At 45.1% G+C, this 13079-nt stretch overlaps 1 protein-coding gene across 1 annotated transcript; it reads left to right on the forward strand.

Annotated features, from left to right (window-relative positions):
- The first annotated feature begins 5130 nt into the window (after window positions 1-5130).
- On the forward strand, window positions 5131-12159 carry aebp2 (AE binding protein 2). Its single transcript, XM_070549803.1, has 8 exons — window positions 5131-5673; window positions 7234-7459; window positions 9300-9407; window positions 9494-9680; window positions 9752-9876; window positions 9968-10035; window positions 11680-11793; window positions 11874-12159. Exons 1-8 carry the CDS (start codon window positions 5222-5224, stop codon window positions 11884-11886), a joined length of 1293 nt encoding a protein of 430 aa, XP_070405904.1. The 5' UTR covers window positions 5131-5221; the 3' UTR covers window positions 11887-12159.
- The last annotated feature ends 920 nt before the right edge of the window (window positions 12160-13079 follow it).

The raw sequence follows: 13079 nt of genomic DNA on the forward strand, positions 1-13079 counted from the left end.
TTTTTGGGATGTGCTAGATGAGAGTGAAGCAACTCTTAGCAGGAACTACATTATATAATTTGTGGGATTAAGATATTTTTAAACTATTTAATAAAACTGAACTGCTTGGGCGTTTGATGTGCTTATAATCCCACGGTCACTTCTGATCTTTCTGGACTGGGGTAGACTGATGCATCAGCTGATGTTTACTCAGGCAGCCCAGTGCTGTTGCAGAATTTAATTAAAATGTATTTTTATATTCACTAATAACAAATGCATAATGAATATTCTAAATTAACATTATTTAGGCGTCTGACTTTAACACTGAGCAGTGCACAAAGCTCAGATTTACCAGTTGGTTAATTCGAATTTCAAAAACCGATTCAGCTTAAGAAATTTTGTGCGTTATTAGTGACATTGTAGCATGAAAATATTGTGGGAAATGTTTTGGTATCGGCACATAAAAATCGGCAGTATACACAGATGCCGGTCATCAGAGATCGTCTCTGCAGGAGCGCATCTCAGCCATTTGATTGAACTGCGCACCACAAGCTTTAAGCAGCAGCATTACAAACTTGAGATAACTTAAGATCATTTCTTATTATTGTGATATTTGTGCTGAACTAAAACAATCTGACTGTTTTAACTGCGGCTTGCTAGAGAAGTCCAACAGCTGATGAACCCGCATCACCTGCATTCATTACTCCTCAACCAGCCAACGCGTAATGGAACAGTGACGGTAGGCTGCAACAGCAATCACAAAAAGCCCTCTTGGATCATTACAATATTGAGAAATGCTTTCGTATTTACTCTGGTGTTTTATAATAATTATATGAGGATTTCTGATATTTCCTGGTAAACTGTAAGTTTATTTTCTAAGCAGGACGGTCTAATCCAGAAAACCACATAGATGGTTCTTTTTTCAAATTATGTCAACAGATTATTGACGAAATAAAAATATGTATACTATGAAAAGGTCAGAGGTCACTACAATACCCACTATTAAATGGATATAAATCTGAATCACATAAGGACATAGTCCCGTGGTTCAAAAATGTCCTACACGAGACACTTCCACTTCTGCCAGTTTGACAGGTGTGGCTCAAAAGTTTTTGCAAACTCTGGAATATCATGACAAAGTTGATTTATTATAGTAATTCTGTTCAAAAAGTGAAACTTGTATGTTAGATTCATTCATTAAACACAGACTGATATTTCAAATGTTTATCTCTTTAATTTTGACGATTATAACTGACAACTCATGAAAATCCCAAATTAAGTATCTCAGAAAATTAGAATTTTGTGAAAAGATTCAATATTGAAGACCCCTGGTGCCACACTGAAATCAGCTAATGAACTCAAAACAACTGCAAAAGCCTTTAAATTGTCTCTCAGTCTAGTTCTGTAGGCTACACAATCATGGGGAATACTGCTGACTTGACAGCTGTCCAAAAGACGACCATCGACACCTTGCACAAGGAGGGCAAGACACAAAAGTCTGTTACTAAAGAGGCTGTCTGTTCACAGAGCTCTGTGTCCAAGCACATTAATAGAGAGGTGAAGACAAGGACAAGATGTGGTAGGAAAAAGTGTACAAGCAATAATGATTGTGAAACAAAACCCATTCAAAAAAGTGGACTGCAGCTGGAGTCAGTGCTTCAGAACCACAACACACAGATATATGCAAGACATGGTTTCGGCTGTCACATTCCTTGTGTCAAGCCCCTCTTGAACAAGAGACAGCGTCAGAAGTGTCTCCCCTGGGCTAAAGACAAAAAGGACTGGACTGCTGCTGAGTGGTTCAAAGTTATGTTCTCTGATGAAAGTAAATGTTGCATTTTGTTCGGAAATCAAGGTCCCAGAGTCTGGAGGAAGAGAGGAGAGGCGCAGAATCCATGTTGCTTGACGTCCAGTGTAAAGTTTCCATAGTCAGTGATGGTTTGGGGTGCCTTGTCATCTGCTGGTCTTGGTCCATTGTGTTTTCTGAGGTTGAAGGTCAACACAGTTATCTACCAGGAAGTTTTAGAGCTCTTCATGCTTCCTGGGGACTTCATTGTCCTGCTGGGGGACTTCAATGCTCACGTGGGCAATGACAGCTTGACCTGGAGGGGTGTGATTGGGAGGAATGGCCCGCCTGATCTGAACTCGAGTGGTGTTTCGTTATTGGACTTCTGTGCAAGCCGCAGTTTGGCCATAATGAACACTATGTTCGAACATAAGGATGTCCATCAATACACTTGGTACCAGGGCAGCCTAGGTCGCAGGTCAATGATAGACTTTGTAGTCGTATCATCTGACCTGCGGCCATATGTTTTGGACACCCAAGAGAAGAGAGGAGCGGAGCGGTCAACTGATCACCACCTGGTGGTGAGTTGGATAAGATGGCAGGGGAAGATGCCGCGTAGACCTGGCAGACCCAAACGCAAGTTGCTGAGGTAGTCAAACAACTACACAGCGGCGGAGCCCCGGGGGCGGATGAGATCCATCCAGGGTATCTCAAGGCTATGGATGTTGTTGGGCTGTCGTGGTTGACACGTCTCTGCAACATTGCGTGGTCATCGGGGGCAGTTCCTGTGGAGTGGCAGACCGGGGTGGTGGTCCCCATCTTTAAGAAGGGTGACCCGAGGGTGTGTTCCAAACTATAGGGGGATCACACTCCTCAGCCTCCCTGGAAAGGTCTACTCCAAGGTACTGGAGAGGAGGGTCAGATCGATAGTTGAATCTCAGATTGAGGAGGAGCAATGTGGTTTTTGTCCTGGCCGTGGAACTGCAAGGGTGATGGAGGGGGCATGGGAGTTTGCCCAACCAATCCACATGTGTTTTGTGGATTTGGAGAAGGCTTATGACCGTGTCCCCAGGGGCACCCTGTGGGGGATGCTCCAGGAGTATGGGGTGGGTGGCTTTCTGTTAAGGGCCATTCAGTCCCTTTACCAGAGGAGCGTGAGTTTGGTCCGCATAGCCGGTAGTAAGTCGGACCTGTTCCCGGTGAGGGTTGGACTCCGCCAGGGCTGCCCTTTGTCACCGGTTCTGTTCATTACCTTTATGGACAGAATTTCTAGGCGCAGCCGTGGTGTGGAGTGTGTCGAGTTTGGTGGCAGGAGAATCTCGTCTCTGCTTTTTGTGGATGATGTGGTCCTCCTAGCTTCATCCAGCTCTGACCTTCAGCTCTTGCTGGGTAGGTTCGCAGCCGAGTGTGAAGTGGCCGGGATGAGGATCAGCACCTCCAAATCTGAGACCATGGCTCTCGACCGGAAAAGGGTGGCTTGCCAACTCCGGGTCGGGGGAGAGGTCCTACTTCAAGTGGAGGAGTTTTAGTATCTCAGGGTCTTGTTCACGAGTGAGGGTAGGAGGGATCGGGAGATCGACAGGTGGATTGGTTCAGCATCGGACGCTGAACCGATCTGTCGTGGTGAAGAGGGAGCTGAGCCAGAAAGCCAGGCTCTCGATTTACCGGTCGATCTACATCCCAATCCTCACCTATGGTCATGAACTTTGTGTAATGACCGAAAGAACGAGATCGCGGATACAAGCGGCCGGAATGAGTTTCCTCCATAGGGTGGCTGGGCTCAGCCAGAGATAGGGTGAAGAGCTCGGACATTCGGGAGGGACTCTGGGTAGAACTGCTGCTCCTCCGGATCGAAAGGATTGAGGTTGAGGTGGTTTGAGCATCTGGTCAGGATGCCTCCTGGACGCCTCCCTGGGGAGGTGTTTCGGGCATGTCCTGCCGGCAGGAGGCCCCCGGGTTGACCCAGAACACGTTGGAGAGGTTACATCTCCAATCTGGTCCGGGAACGCCTTGGGGTCTTGCCGGAGGAGCTGGTGGACGTGGCCAGGGAGAGGACGGTCTGAAGCTCCCTAGCTGGGATGCTGCCCTCGCGACCCAGACCCGGATAAGTGGAGGAAAACAACTACTACAATAAGTATGAGAATTTTTGTTTATTTTTCAATCTCTACATGCTCCCGCTGGGTCATGTCATGAACAATAACAATGTTGCCTGTCATAGTTATGCAGATGACTCCCAGGTCCACCTAGCTCTATCACCTAGTGACTGTGGCCCTCTAGACTCACTCTATCGGTGTTTGGAGCAAGTTAAGGATTGGATGCAATAAAACTTCCTACAGTCAAACAAAGACAAGACTGAAGTTATTGTCTTTGAAAATAAGAAGGATAGGATGGAAGTAATTGCTCAACTTGGCTCCAGAGGAATACAGACGAAGACCCAGGTTAGAAATCTTGGTGTCATAATGGATTCAGACCCGAGCTTCATTGGTCACATTAAGGCTATAACTAGATCAGCGTTTTATCATCTGCATCAAATAGCACGACTCAGGGGTCTCATGTCCAGAAGAGACCTAGAGAAACTTATTCATGCGTTCATCTACAGCAGGCTGGACTATTGTAATGGTATTTTGATTGGTCTACCCAAAAAAGCTGTGAAGCAACTGCAGCCTATTCTGAATACTGCTGGTAGAGTCTTAACAAGAACCAAGAGAACCGAACACATCACACCTGTTCTTAGATCTCTATGCTGGTTACCAGGAAACTACAAAATTAATTTCGAAGTGCTTCTACTAGTTTATAAATCACCCAATGGTATGGGGCCAGAATACATGTTGGATCTCCTTCAGGTATATACGCCCAGCAGGGCTCTGAAATCCTTAGGAAGCAGTCAGCTGGTAGAACCTCGGGTCAGAACCAAACAGGCTGAAGCTGCCTTTAGTCACTATGCTGCACACAGATGGAATCCGCTTCCTCGTGACCTCAAATGTGCTCCCACTCTAGAAACTTTTAAATCAGATCTGAAAACCTTCATGTTTTCATCAGCCTTTGAATAATGCTGCACCTCCTGCACTGTATTTGCTCACCCTTTAACTTTGTTTCTTTTTCATTTTTAAATTGTATTTTCTGCCACGTTGATTTTAATGTTCTTGCTAATGGAAAGCACATTGAATTGCCTCTGTGTATGAAAGGTGCTTTATAAATAAAGCTGCCTTGCCTTATGAGTGGCGGGAATGGGCTTCCATATTTTTGATCACCGAGTGAATAATTTTTTTTCTCAGAGTGGAACATCTTTTTTTCGAGTGAAACACATTTTCTTTCCTCATAGTGAAGCTTCGTTCCAATACACCAGCTTTGGGTGTGACGTCACGGAACCCCCCGCTGTCCTTTACACTTAAAGCTGAGAGCGAAGAAGGACCAAGTTTTCTGGTACAACACCGACTCAGTTTGTATGGTTCGGATATGGCCCAGGCATCGACCCATGTGACCGGACAAGCTTCTCAACCAGCACCGAAACAACACGGAACCGGTGAGACTGTAGGAACCGGTATAAAGGACCGGGCCGAACCGAACCTCAAACAGGAACCGGGCGACAGCCCAGCAGAGGACACTGGTCGGTGTGTGGCGGAGCAGCGTGGCCAGAGCCCATCCTCCCATTCCGACAAAGAAAGTGCTTCGAAAAGTTGTAAAACAGCTTCACATAAACTGGAACCGGACCAAAAGCTTACCGAACCGAGCAGAGATCTCACGGGAGGAAGTTCGTTGAGTAGCACCGACTGTAGTCAGGACTGCTGGGTGCTGAAGCGAGAACAAAGGAAGAACGTGTCCACCGAGGACGGGATCAGGAGACAGGCCAGCTTGGAGCTGACTGCTGCGGACGCGGACTCACTCAGCCGGATGGACTCAGAGGACAGGTACTTGTCTCCGGTTCTACCGGCACCGGTCCAGATGTGCCGAGTGGCCCGGGTTCACTGTAGGACACGTGCATAGGTCACGTGTCCGGGCAGATGTTCACTGTGTGAGGTGCCAGGTTCTGCTGCGGTTCCTCTGTGAAGGTCCTCCAGCTGACTGATGAAATGTTCCCCATCAGACCACTCTGAACCAGGCAGGAGTTATGTTCTGTTAACAAACCCACTTAACTGTCTGTCTGAGCCCAGTGGTCCGGGTCACGTGGGCCCTAAAGCAGACTGGGTTTGAGATGAACTCCATACCTCAGACGAACCTGCTGATGGTTTGTTTTTGGCCGGTTCTGATCAAGAGTGATGTTCAGATGAGGCTCTGACGTTTTCCACTTTGTGATGGAAAAATGGTTCATTTCTCTGGATGCACAGACCTAGTGGCGCCCCCTGCTGGTCAGTACTGTTTTGCCATGAAACCATTCAGATCTGGGACTGTTCTGGAGTTTTGACCAAATGGTGTTTAAATCTCATTTGTGTTGCTTTATGAAGAACTGGAACAACATCAGCTATAGTTTATAGTCACATATACAAATCTATAATAATGGGATATAACTGTAACATAAGACTGAACACATTATAATTAAAGGTGCATTATGTAGAATTGAAGTAAAAATAATATCCTGTGGTAAAATTTGGATACTGCAACCACTTTAAAACTCTAGAGCTTTTTGCCCATCGTCGGCGCTGCAGTATTAGCTCTCAGGAGACCCGGCAACCCCACACTCGCATATGGTAAACAGTAGTTACGTCCCTCCTTCCTTTGCTTTGAAAGAAGAAACACTTGACAATTCCTGCAGCTGGATATGAAACGTGTTTCAGTAGAACCTTCCTTCCAAAATGACTGAAACATTAGACTCTTATTGGATTTTCTCACTGTAAAATTCTCACTATGTTCTTACACACTGCATCAAGTCCACATTTATCATTGCTTTCTGTTTGGTCTCATTCCTTTAGATATGCATTAAAAATAAATCTGCTGGTTGATGAAAAATTCAGCAGGATTATCTGATCAGAAAATTTTCTACCAGTCTGTGAGGTTAATTCATTCCAGTGTTCTAAGATCTTGTAAAACCACAGATGTTTTTATTTTTCTTTAAATGCAGAAGATCACCTAATTTAAATGTGGGAATGCTGCTGAGATGCTCTTGAGTTTAGGTGAAAAACGAGAAGCACCTGCAGAACCCAGATCTTTCCCTTTTAACCGATGCACGATAACTTGGTGGGTTTGGTTGTTTGTGCGTTCGCCTCGTTACTCGTGAGAGGCGCTTTCCTCTACCTTAACATCTCTGTCTGCCAGCATCGGGAGGAGAACGGCTGTGAAAAGCAGGAACACTGTTTTTGCACCTCAACATTGATGGGACATTTATCCCAGGCAAAGGTTGAGTCAGTGCTGCATTGTCTGAACCTGCTGGTTCTTTTTGTGCTTCTGATCCAAACTGATTGTGTGGACCTGCTGCGCCACCACCAGGTGTTTTTCTTAAGGTTGTTTGTGTTTTCTGTTTGTTCCAACATCAGCTCCACCATAATGGACTTGGAGAGCACTGCATCTAGCGGACGCTCCACGCCTGCCTTGCTCAACGGTCACAGTGGAGCCATGGCGGCGGTCAGCAGCTCTGCACCGGCGGTGGGAAAGTCTCTGAGCTACACCTGCTGCTGGGATCACTGTCAGCTGCTGTTCTCCAACAGCCCCGACCTGGCTGAGCACATCCGAGCTACGCACGTGGATGGGCAGAGAGAAGGGGTCAGTGTGTGTGTGTGTGTGTGTGTGTGTGTGTGTGTGTGTGTGTGTGTGTGTGTGTGTGTGTGTGTGTGTGTGTGTGTGTGTGTGTGTGTTAGCTTCCTGTTAGACCTCACTTATGAGGAAAACATCTGCAGCCTACAGTGGACAGCCTGGCTCAGATGCGCCCTGGCAGAGAGAACGGGTAAGGCCAGAACACTGGTAGAAGCAGCATCTGGTGGGTCTCTGATCATTCTGGTCCATTTGTTGTTCCAGCAGAAGCAGATGTTCTAGGTGCTTCATGAATGTTGAGTTTATTTACAGATGAAACTAATAATTACAATATGATATAAAAGTTGATTTATTTCAGTAATTCATCTTGGACTGGGAGACCATCTAAAGGCTCAGGAACCCTTTGCAGGTGTTTTGGATACAATAGCTGATTAGAGTGTGACACTCTGAGTCTAGAATATTGAACTATTTCACATTGTTCTGTCTTAGGATTGTTATTTTGGGCTTTTTTTATAAGCTGTAAACCATAATCATCACAAGGCTTCAGATATTTGGCTTTGCATGGAATGAGTGTGTCGTGTATTAGTCAAAGGAAATGTGTGCCATAATCCTAGCTAAAGGTGACTGGTGACCTACTGGTGCATGACTAATGCAAAAACCTTTCTTAATGGTTTAAAGTGTTAAAGTGGCGGTTTCCTGCTGACATTAGATACATTTCTGACAGAAAAACTCAAATCACTGTGATCGCTCAGCAGTCACAGCATTACTGCAATCATTTAAGTGTGTGTGTGTGTGTGTGTGTGTGTGTGTGTGTGTGTGTGTGTGTGTGTGTGTGTGTGTGTGTGTGTGTGTGTGTGTGTGTGTGTGTGTGTGTGTGTGTGTGTGTGTGTGTGTGTGTGTGTGTGTGTGTGTGTGTGGTGTGTGTGTGTGTGTGTGTGTGTGTGTGTGTGTGTGTTAGCTTCCTGTTAGACCTCACTTATGAGGAAAACATCTGCAGCCTACAGTGGACAGCCTGGCTCAGATGCGCCCTGGCAGAGAGAACGGGTAAGGCCAGAACACTGGTAGAAGCAGCATCTGGTGGGTCTCTGATCATTCTGGTCCATTTGTTGTTCCAGCAGAAGCAGATGTTCTAGGTGCTTCATGAATGTTGAGTTTATTTACAGATGAAACTAATAATTACAATATGATATAAAAGTTGATTTATTTCAGTAATTCATCTTGGACTGGGAGACCATCTAAAGGCTCAGGAACCCTTTGCAGGTGTTTTGGATACAATAGCTGATTAGAGTGTGACACTCTGAGTCTAGAATATTGAACTATTTCACATTGTTCTGTCTTAGGATTGTTATTTTGGGCTTTTTTTATAAGCTGTAAACCATAATCATCACAAGGCTTCAGATATTTGGCTTTGCATGGAATGAGTGTGTCGTGTATTAGTCAAAGGAAATGTGTGCCATAATCCTAGCTAAAGGTGACTGGTGACCTACTGGTGCATGACTAATGCAAAAACCTTTCTTAATGGTTTAAAGTGTTAAAGTGGCGGTTTCCTGCTGACATTAGATACATTTCTGACAGAAAAACTCAAATCACTGTGATCGCTCAGCAGTCACAGCATTACTGCAATCATTTAAGTGTGTGTGTGTGTGTGTGTGTGTGTGTGTGTGTGTGTGTGTGTGTGTGTGTGTGTGTGTGTGTGTGTGTGTGTGTGTGTGTGTGTGTGTGTGTGTGTGTGTGTGTGTGTGTGTGTGTGTGTGTGTGTGTGTGTGTGTGTGTGTGTGTGTGTGTGTGTGTGTGTGTGTGTGTGTGTGTGTGTGTGTGTGTGTGTGTGTGTGTGTGTGTGTGTGTCACCCAGGTGTTTGTGTGTCTGTGGAAGGGCTGTAAGGTGTACAACACCCCCTCCACCAGTCACAGCTGGCTGCAGAGACACATTCTGACCCACAGCGGTGACAAACCCTTCAAGGTAAAAACAATAACTAGCACCTCATGTCCAAGCCCCGCCCACTCCTCAGATCTGCTGTCACGCTGAAACCCTCTGGTTCCCCGCAGTGTGTGGTGGGAGGCTGCCACGCCACCTTCGCCTCCCAAGGGGGTCTGGCCCGTCATGTCCCCACTCACTTCAGCTCGCAGAGCTCGTCCAAAATGTCCAGCCAGGGCAAGCTGAAGGAGGAGTCTCCATCCAAAGCTGGCCTTAACAAGAGGAGGAAACTCAGGAACAAATACAGACGCTCACTCCGTATGACCTACTCACCTCTCAGGTTTAACCAAAAGGTCAGGCTCTCTGTGAGATTAACTCTCTGCTTCCAGCTCGACCTCATGACTTCTTTGACGCCCAAACGATGGAGGCCATTCGCCACAGAGCCATCTGCCTCAATCTGGTCACACACATCGAGAGCCTGGGCAATGGACACAGTGTTGTCTTTCACAGCACAGTACGCACGCACACACACACACGCACACACACACGCACACACACACACAGCAGGAGGTCAGGACTACCCATCAGTCTCACTGTGTTTCCAGGTGGTCGCCAGGAGAAAGGAGAACTCTGGGAAAGTGAAGGTTCTGCTTCACTGGACACCTGAGGACATGTGAGTTCAGCCTGTCTTCTACATGTGAATTCACTTTATTTTTTATTTTAAAAAAATTTCTCCATTTTATTTGTTGATCAGGACGCTGCATCTTAACGTCAGACATGCTGAAATATGCCAGAATTAGCCATGGGCTCGTTTTCTTCTGTAGTCCTGTGCCAGTTGTACATTTGGCTTCCTAGATAAAAACATTATAAAGTACATTAATGCCATGTAACTAAGGCAGCATATTAATGCAATAAGCAGCATGAAAACAGTGTTAAGAAGGAAAAATATTAAAAACAGAATAGCAAGCACAAGCAGCAAAAGCATTACACAAGTTAAAGTACACACAAAAGTAAAATAAGAGTAGCGGATCGACACACATCACCAGCAATCTGTTTAAAAAGCAACTTATAAAAGGTCCTATTTACATTATTTTAAAAAGTAGATAAAGTAGTGACACTATTAATGCTTGTAAAAAAATACATGTGGTAATGACCATTAGTAATGAGGGACATAAGACTAAGAACACACAAGGGCAGCACAGGAGGTCAGTGTTGACATGTTTGATTAGTGATGAGCCAGTGTTTCAGATGGAATAGGGTGTATGTGGAGATGTCTCTGATTGATGTTGGGATGTTGTTCCATTGCTGATCTGTCCTAACACAGAAAGATGACTGACCTAATGTGCTTTTCGTAAGAGGGATGATACAGTCACCTCTGGACGCTCCTCTAGTGACTGTGTGTGGATGTTCTAATGCTCACAACTTCACTGAGAGGGGGAGGGGCCATTCCATGTAAAATTTTGTATATTTGGCAGGCATTTGTGTAATTAATAAGATTTTCCCAGCTAAAAAGCCTATACTTTGATAAGATGGCACAGTGGTGGAAGTGTTTTGGCGTTTTATCAAGCACTTAAAGTGTCTGTCTGTACAGGAACTGCAGAGGTTTCAGAGTTGTGGAGTTTGCCTGGGACCAGGTTGTTAAACAGTAGGTGATGTGGTAGAAGATCGTTGAGTGCATTTATGTTTTAGTGGCCTGGGTGGACATGGAGTTGCAGATATATTGGAAGTTGGCTAAGGTGTATTTTATTATTTTTACAATTTTCTTCACATGTGACTTGAAGTTTAATTTGGAATCTACTTGGATGCCTAAGTATTTGTACTTTTGGACAATATGAAGTTTTTCTTCTGAAGCTATGATTTCTGGGTCTGCTGTTGTCTTATATGATTTAGTAAAAAACATTCCTGTTGTTTTGACACATTACGTTGGAGACGGTTCTGGTTTAACCATATTGAGACATTAGCCATTAATTTAGAAAGTTTATTGGCTACTTCTTGTTTTGATGTTCCGTGTATAACTGTGTCATCAGCGTACATTTAATATTAGCATCTGGGCAACCAGCGAGAGGTCATTAATTTACATACAGGGGCTAATATGGAGCCTTGTGGCATACCCGCTGACACACAGTTGGGCTCGGACTGCTTATTGTGAATACGGACAGATTGTGATTCCAGTCTTATAGATTGATAGATTGAAAGAAGGTAATTTAGCCAGTAGGATCTGATGGTTGAATGTATCAAATGCTTTTCTAAGATCAAGGAAGACTGCCCCACCTCACTTCAGAGTGCTAACCGCTTGGTTCCAACCTCTGTAATCCAGATTACCAGACGTGTGGGTGAATGAAAGTGACAGGCTGCAGCTGAAGACCAAAGTGGTCCATTTGTCCCAGCTGCCCACAGACACGTCTGTCCTGATGGACCCCAACGTCCACAGGTTAGTATGTGGAGCTGCATCAGGATATCTGAGAGACATCAAAAAGAACATCTGAAACATCTCCTCTGTTTCCCCTCTAGGATGTTTTTCTGACCTCCACCATCACGTCCTGCTAATTTCCTCCATCTTTCCTCCTGTCCCTCGTCGTCTCAGAAGACTTTTGGAGTTTAGTGACGTATTTCTCAAGGCTTTCTTAGACCATCAGTGTTATCTCCAGAAAGCTGGTAGTTTCATGCTTTAGCAGCTAGACTGACAGACTAATGTACTGTAGACTGTGTAAATACTCCACAAATGTAATATATTTTTTTACTCCTTTACGTAGACGTGTCCTTGTCAGACATTTATAATAAATGTCTAAAACTCTCATTTGTGTGCTCTGATGTCATCAATTGTCTTCATGAACCCCTCTCTCGTGTGCTGTTGAAGGATGACATCACTAACATATTATGTGTCATCTGAAGTGCGGGCAATTTTATTTTGTCTTTCCATACACTTTCATGGATTATACACATAACTGGGGGAGGGGAGGGGCTGTTGCCTTATATTGAGAAGGTTGCAGGTTCAACCCCCAGCTGCAGCCTTTCTGCGTGGAGTTAGCTTGTTCTCCCAGTTCATGCATGGGTTTTCCTCTGGGTACGCCAGTTCCCTCCCACTAGTCCGAAACGTGCACGTCAGGTTAACCGGTGAATCTAAATCTAGGTGTGAGTGGTTGTATGTCTCTTTCCGTGTGATGGACTTGGGACGTGTCCCCCACCTCTCACTTGGTGACTGTTGAAGATGGGCACCAGTTCTCTGCAAAGGTGGCCATAGAAGAATATACGAGGCTTACTGGGGAAACGGTGAAGCTGAAACATAACAGGTTTATTGGTACAGCTACTGTAAACAAAAACACTTTGGGTGTTGGTAGAAAACTGGGAAATGAGTTGAAATGGAAAAAAAACTAAATGACTAGGAAGAATGCTTCTAAGACAGAACTGTGCTTGGATGTCCACAAACTTCATTCACAGCAGTAGAGTTTATGTTAAATGAATTTCCATCCCACAGAGTTCCAGCTTCTCTTCTGTAGACTGAACGAACCAGAACAGCTCGACTAGATGCTCATCTTCCAGCTCCCTTAGCAATGCTCCTGTTGTGAAACCCCAGGGAATTCCAGCAGCTGGACAGTACAAACCGTACAAACTCATGGATCCTCCCCATGAAATTGTTCCCCGCCCCGATCTGCTTACTGCAATCAGGGGTTTTTGGCTCAGATCCGCTTCAGCTCTGAGCACAGTTCCATCAGGATG

Source organism: Nothobranchius furzeri, chromosome 1 (assembly GCF_043380555.1).
Source record: "Nothobranchius furzeri strain GRZ-AD chromosome 1, NfurGRZ-RIMD1, whole genome shotgun sequence".
NCBI classification, from domain to species: Eukaryota; Metazoa; Chordata; class Actinopteri; order Cyprinodontiformes; family Nothobranchiidae; genus Nothobranchius; species Nothobranchius furzeri.

Excerpts from the sequence above, each read along its gene's own strand:
- aebp2 (XM_070549803.1), top strand. The coding sequence starts at position 5,222 with ATGGCCCAGGCATCGACCCATGTGACCGGACAAGCTTCTCAACCAGCA. Across the intron at positions 5,674-7,233 it reads CGGATGGACTCAGAGGACAG|CTCCACCATAATGGACTTGG; the intron begins GTACTTGTCTCC and ends TTCCAACATCAG. Across the intron at positions 9,681-9,751 it reads CAAATACAGACGCTCACTCC|CTCGACCTCATGACTTCTTT; the intron begins GTATGACCTACT and ends CTCTGCTTCCAG.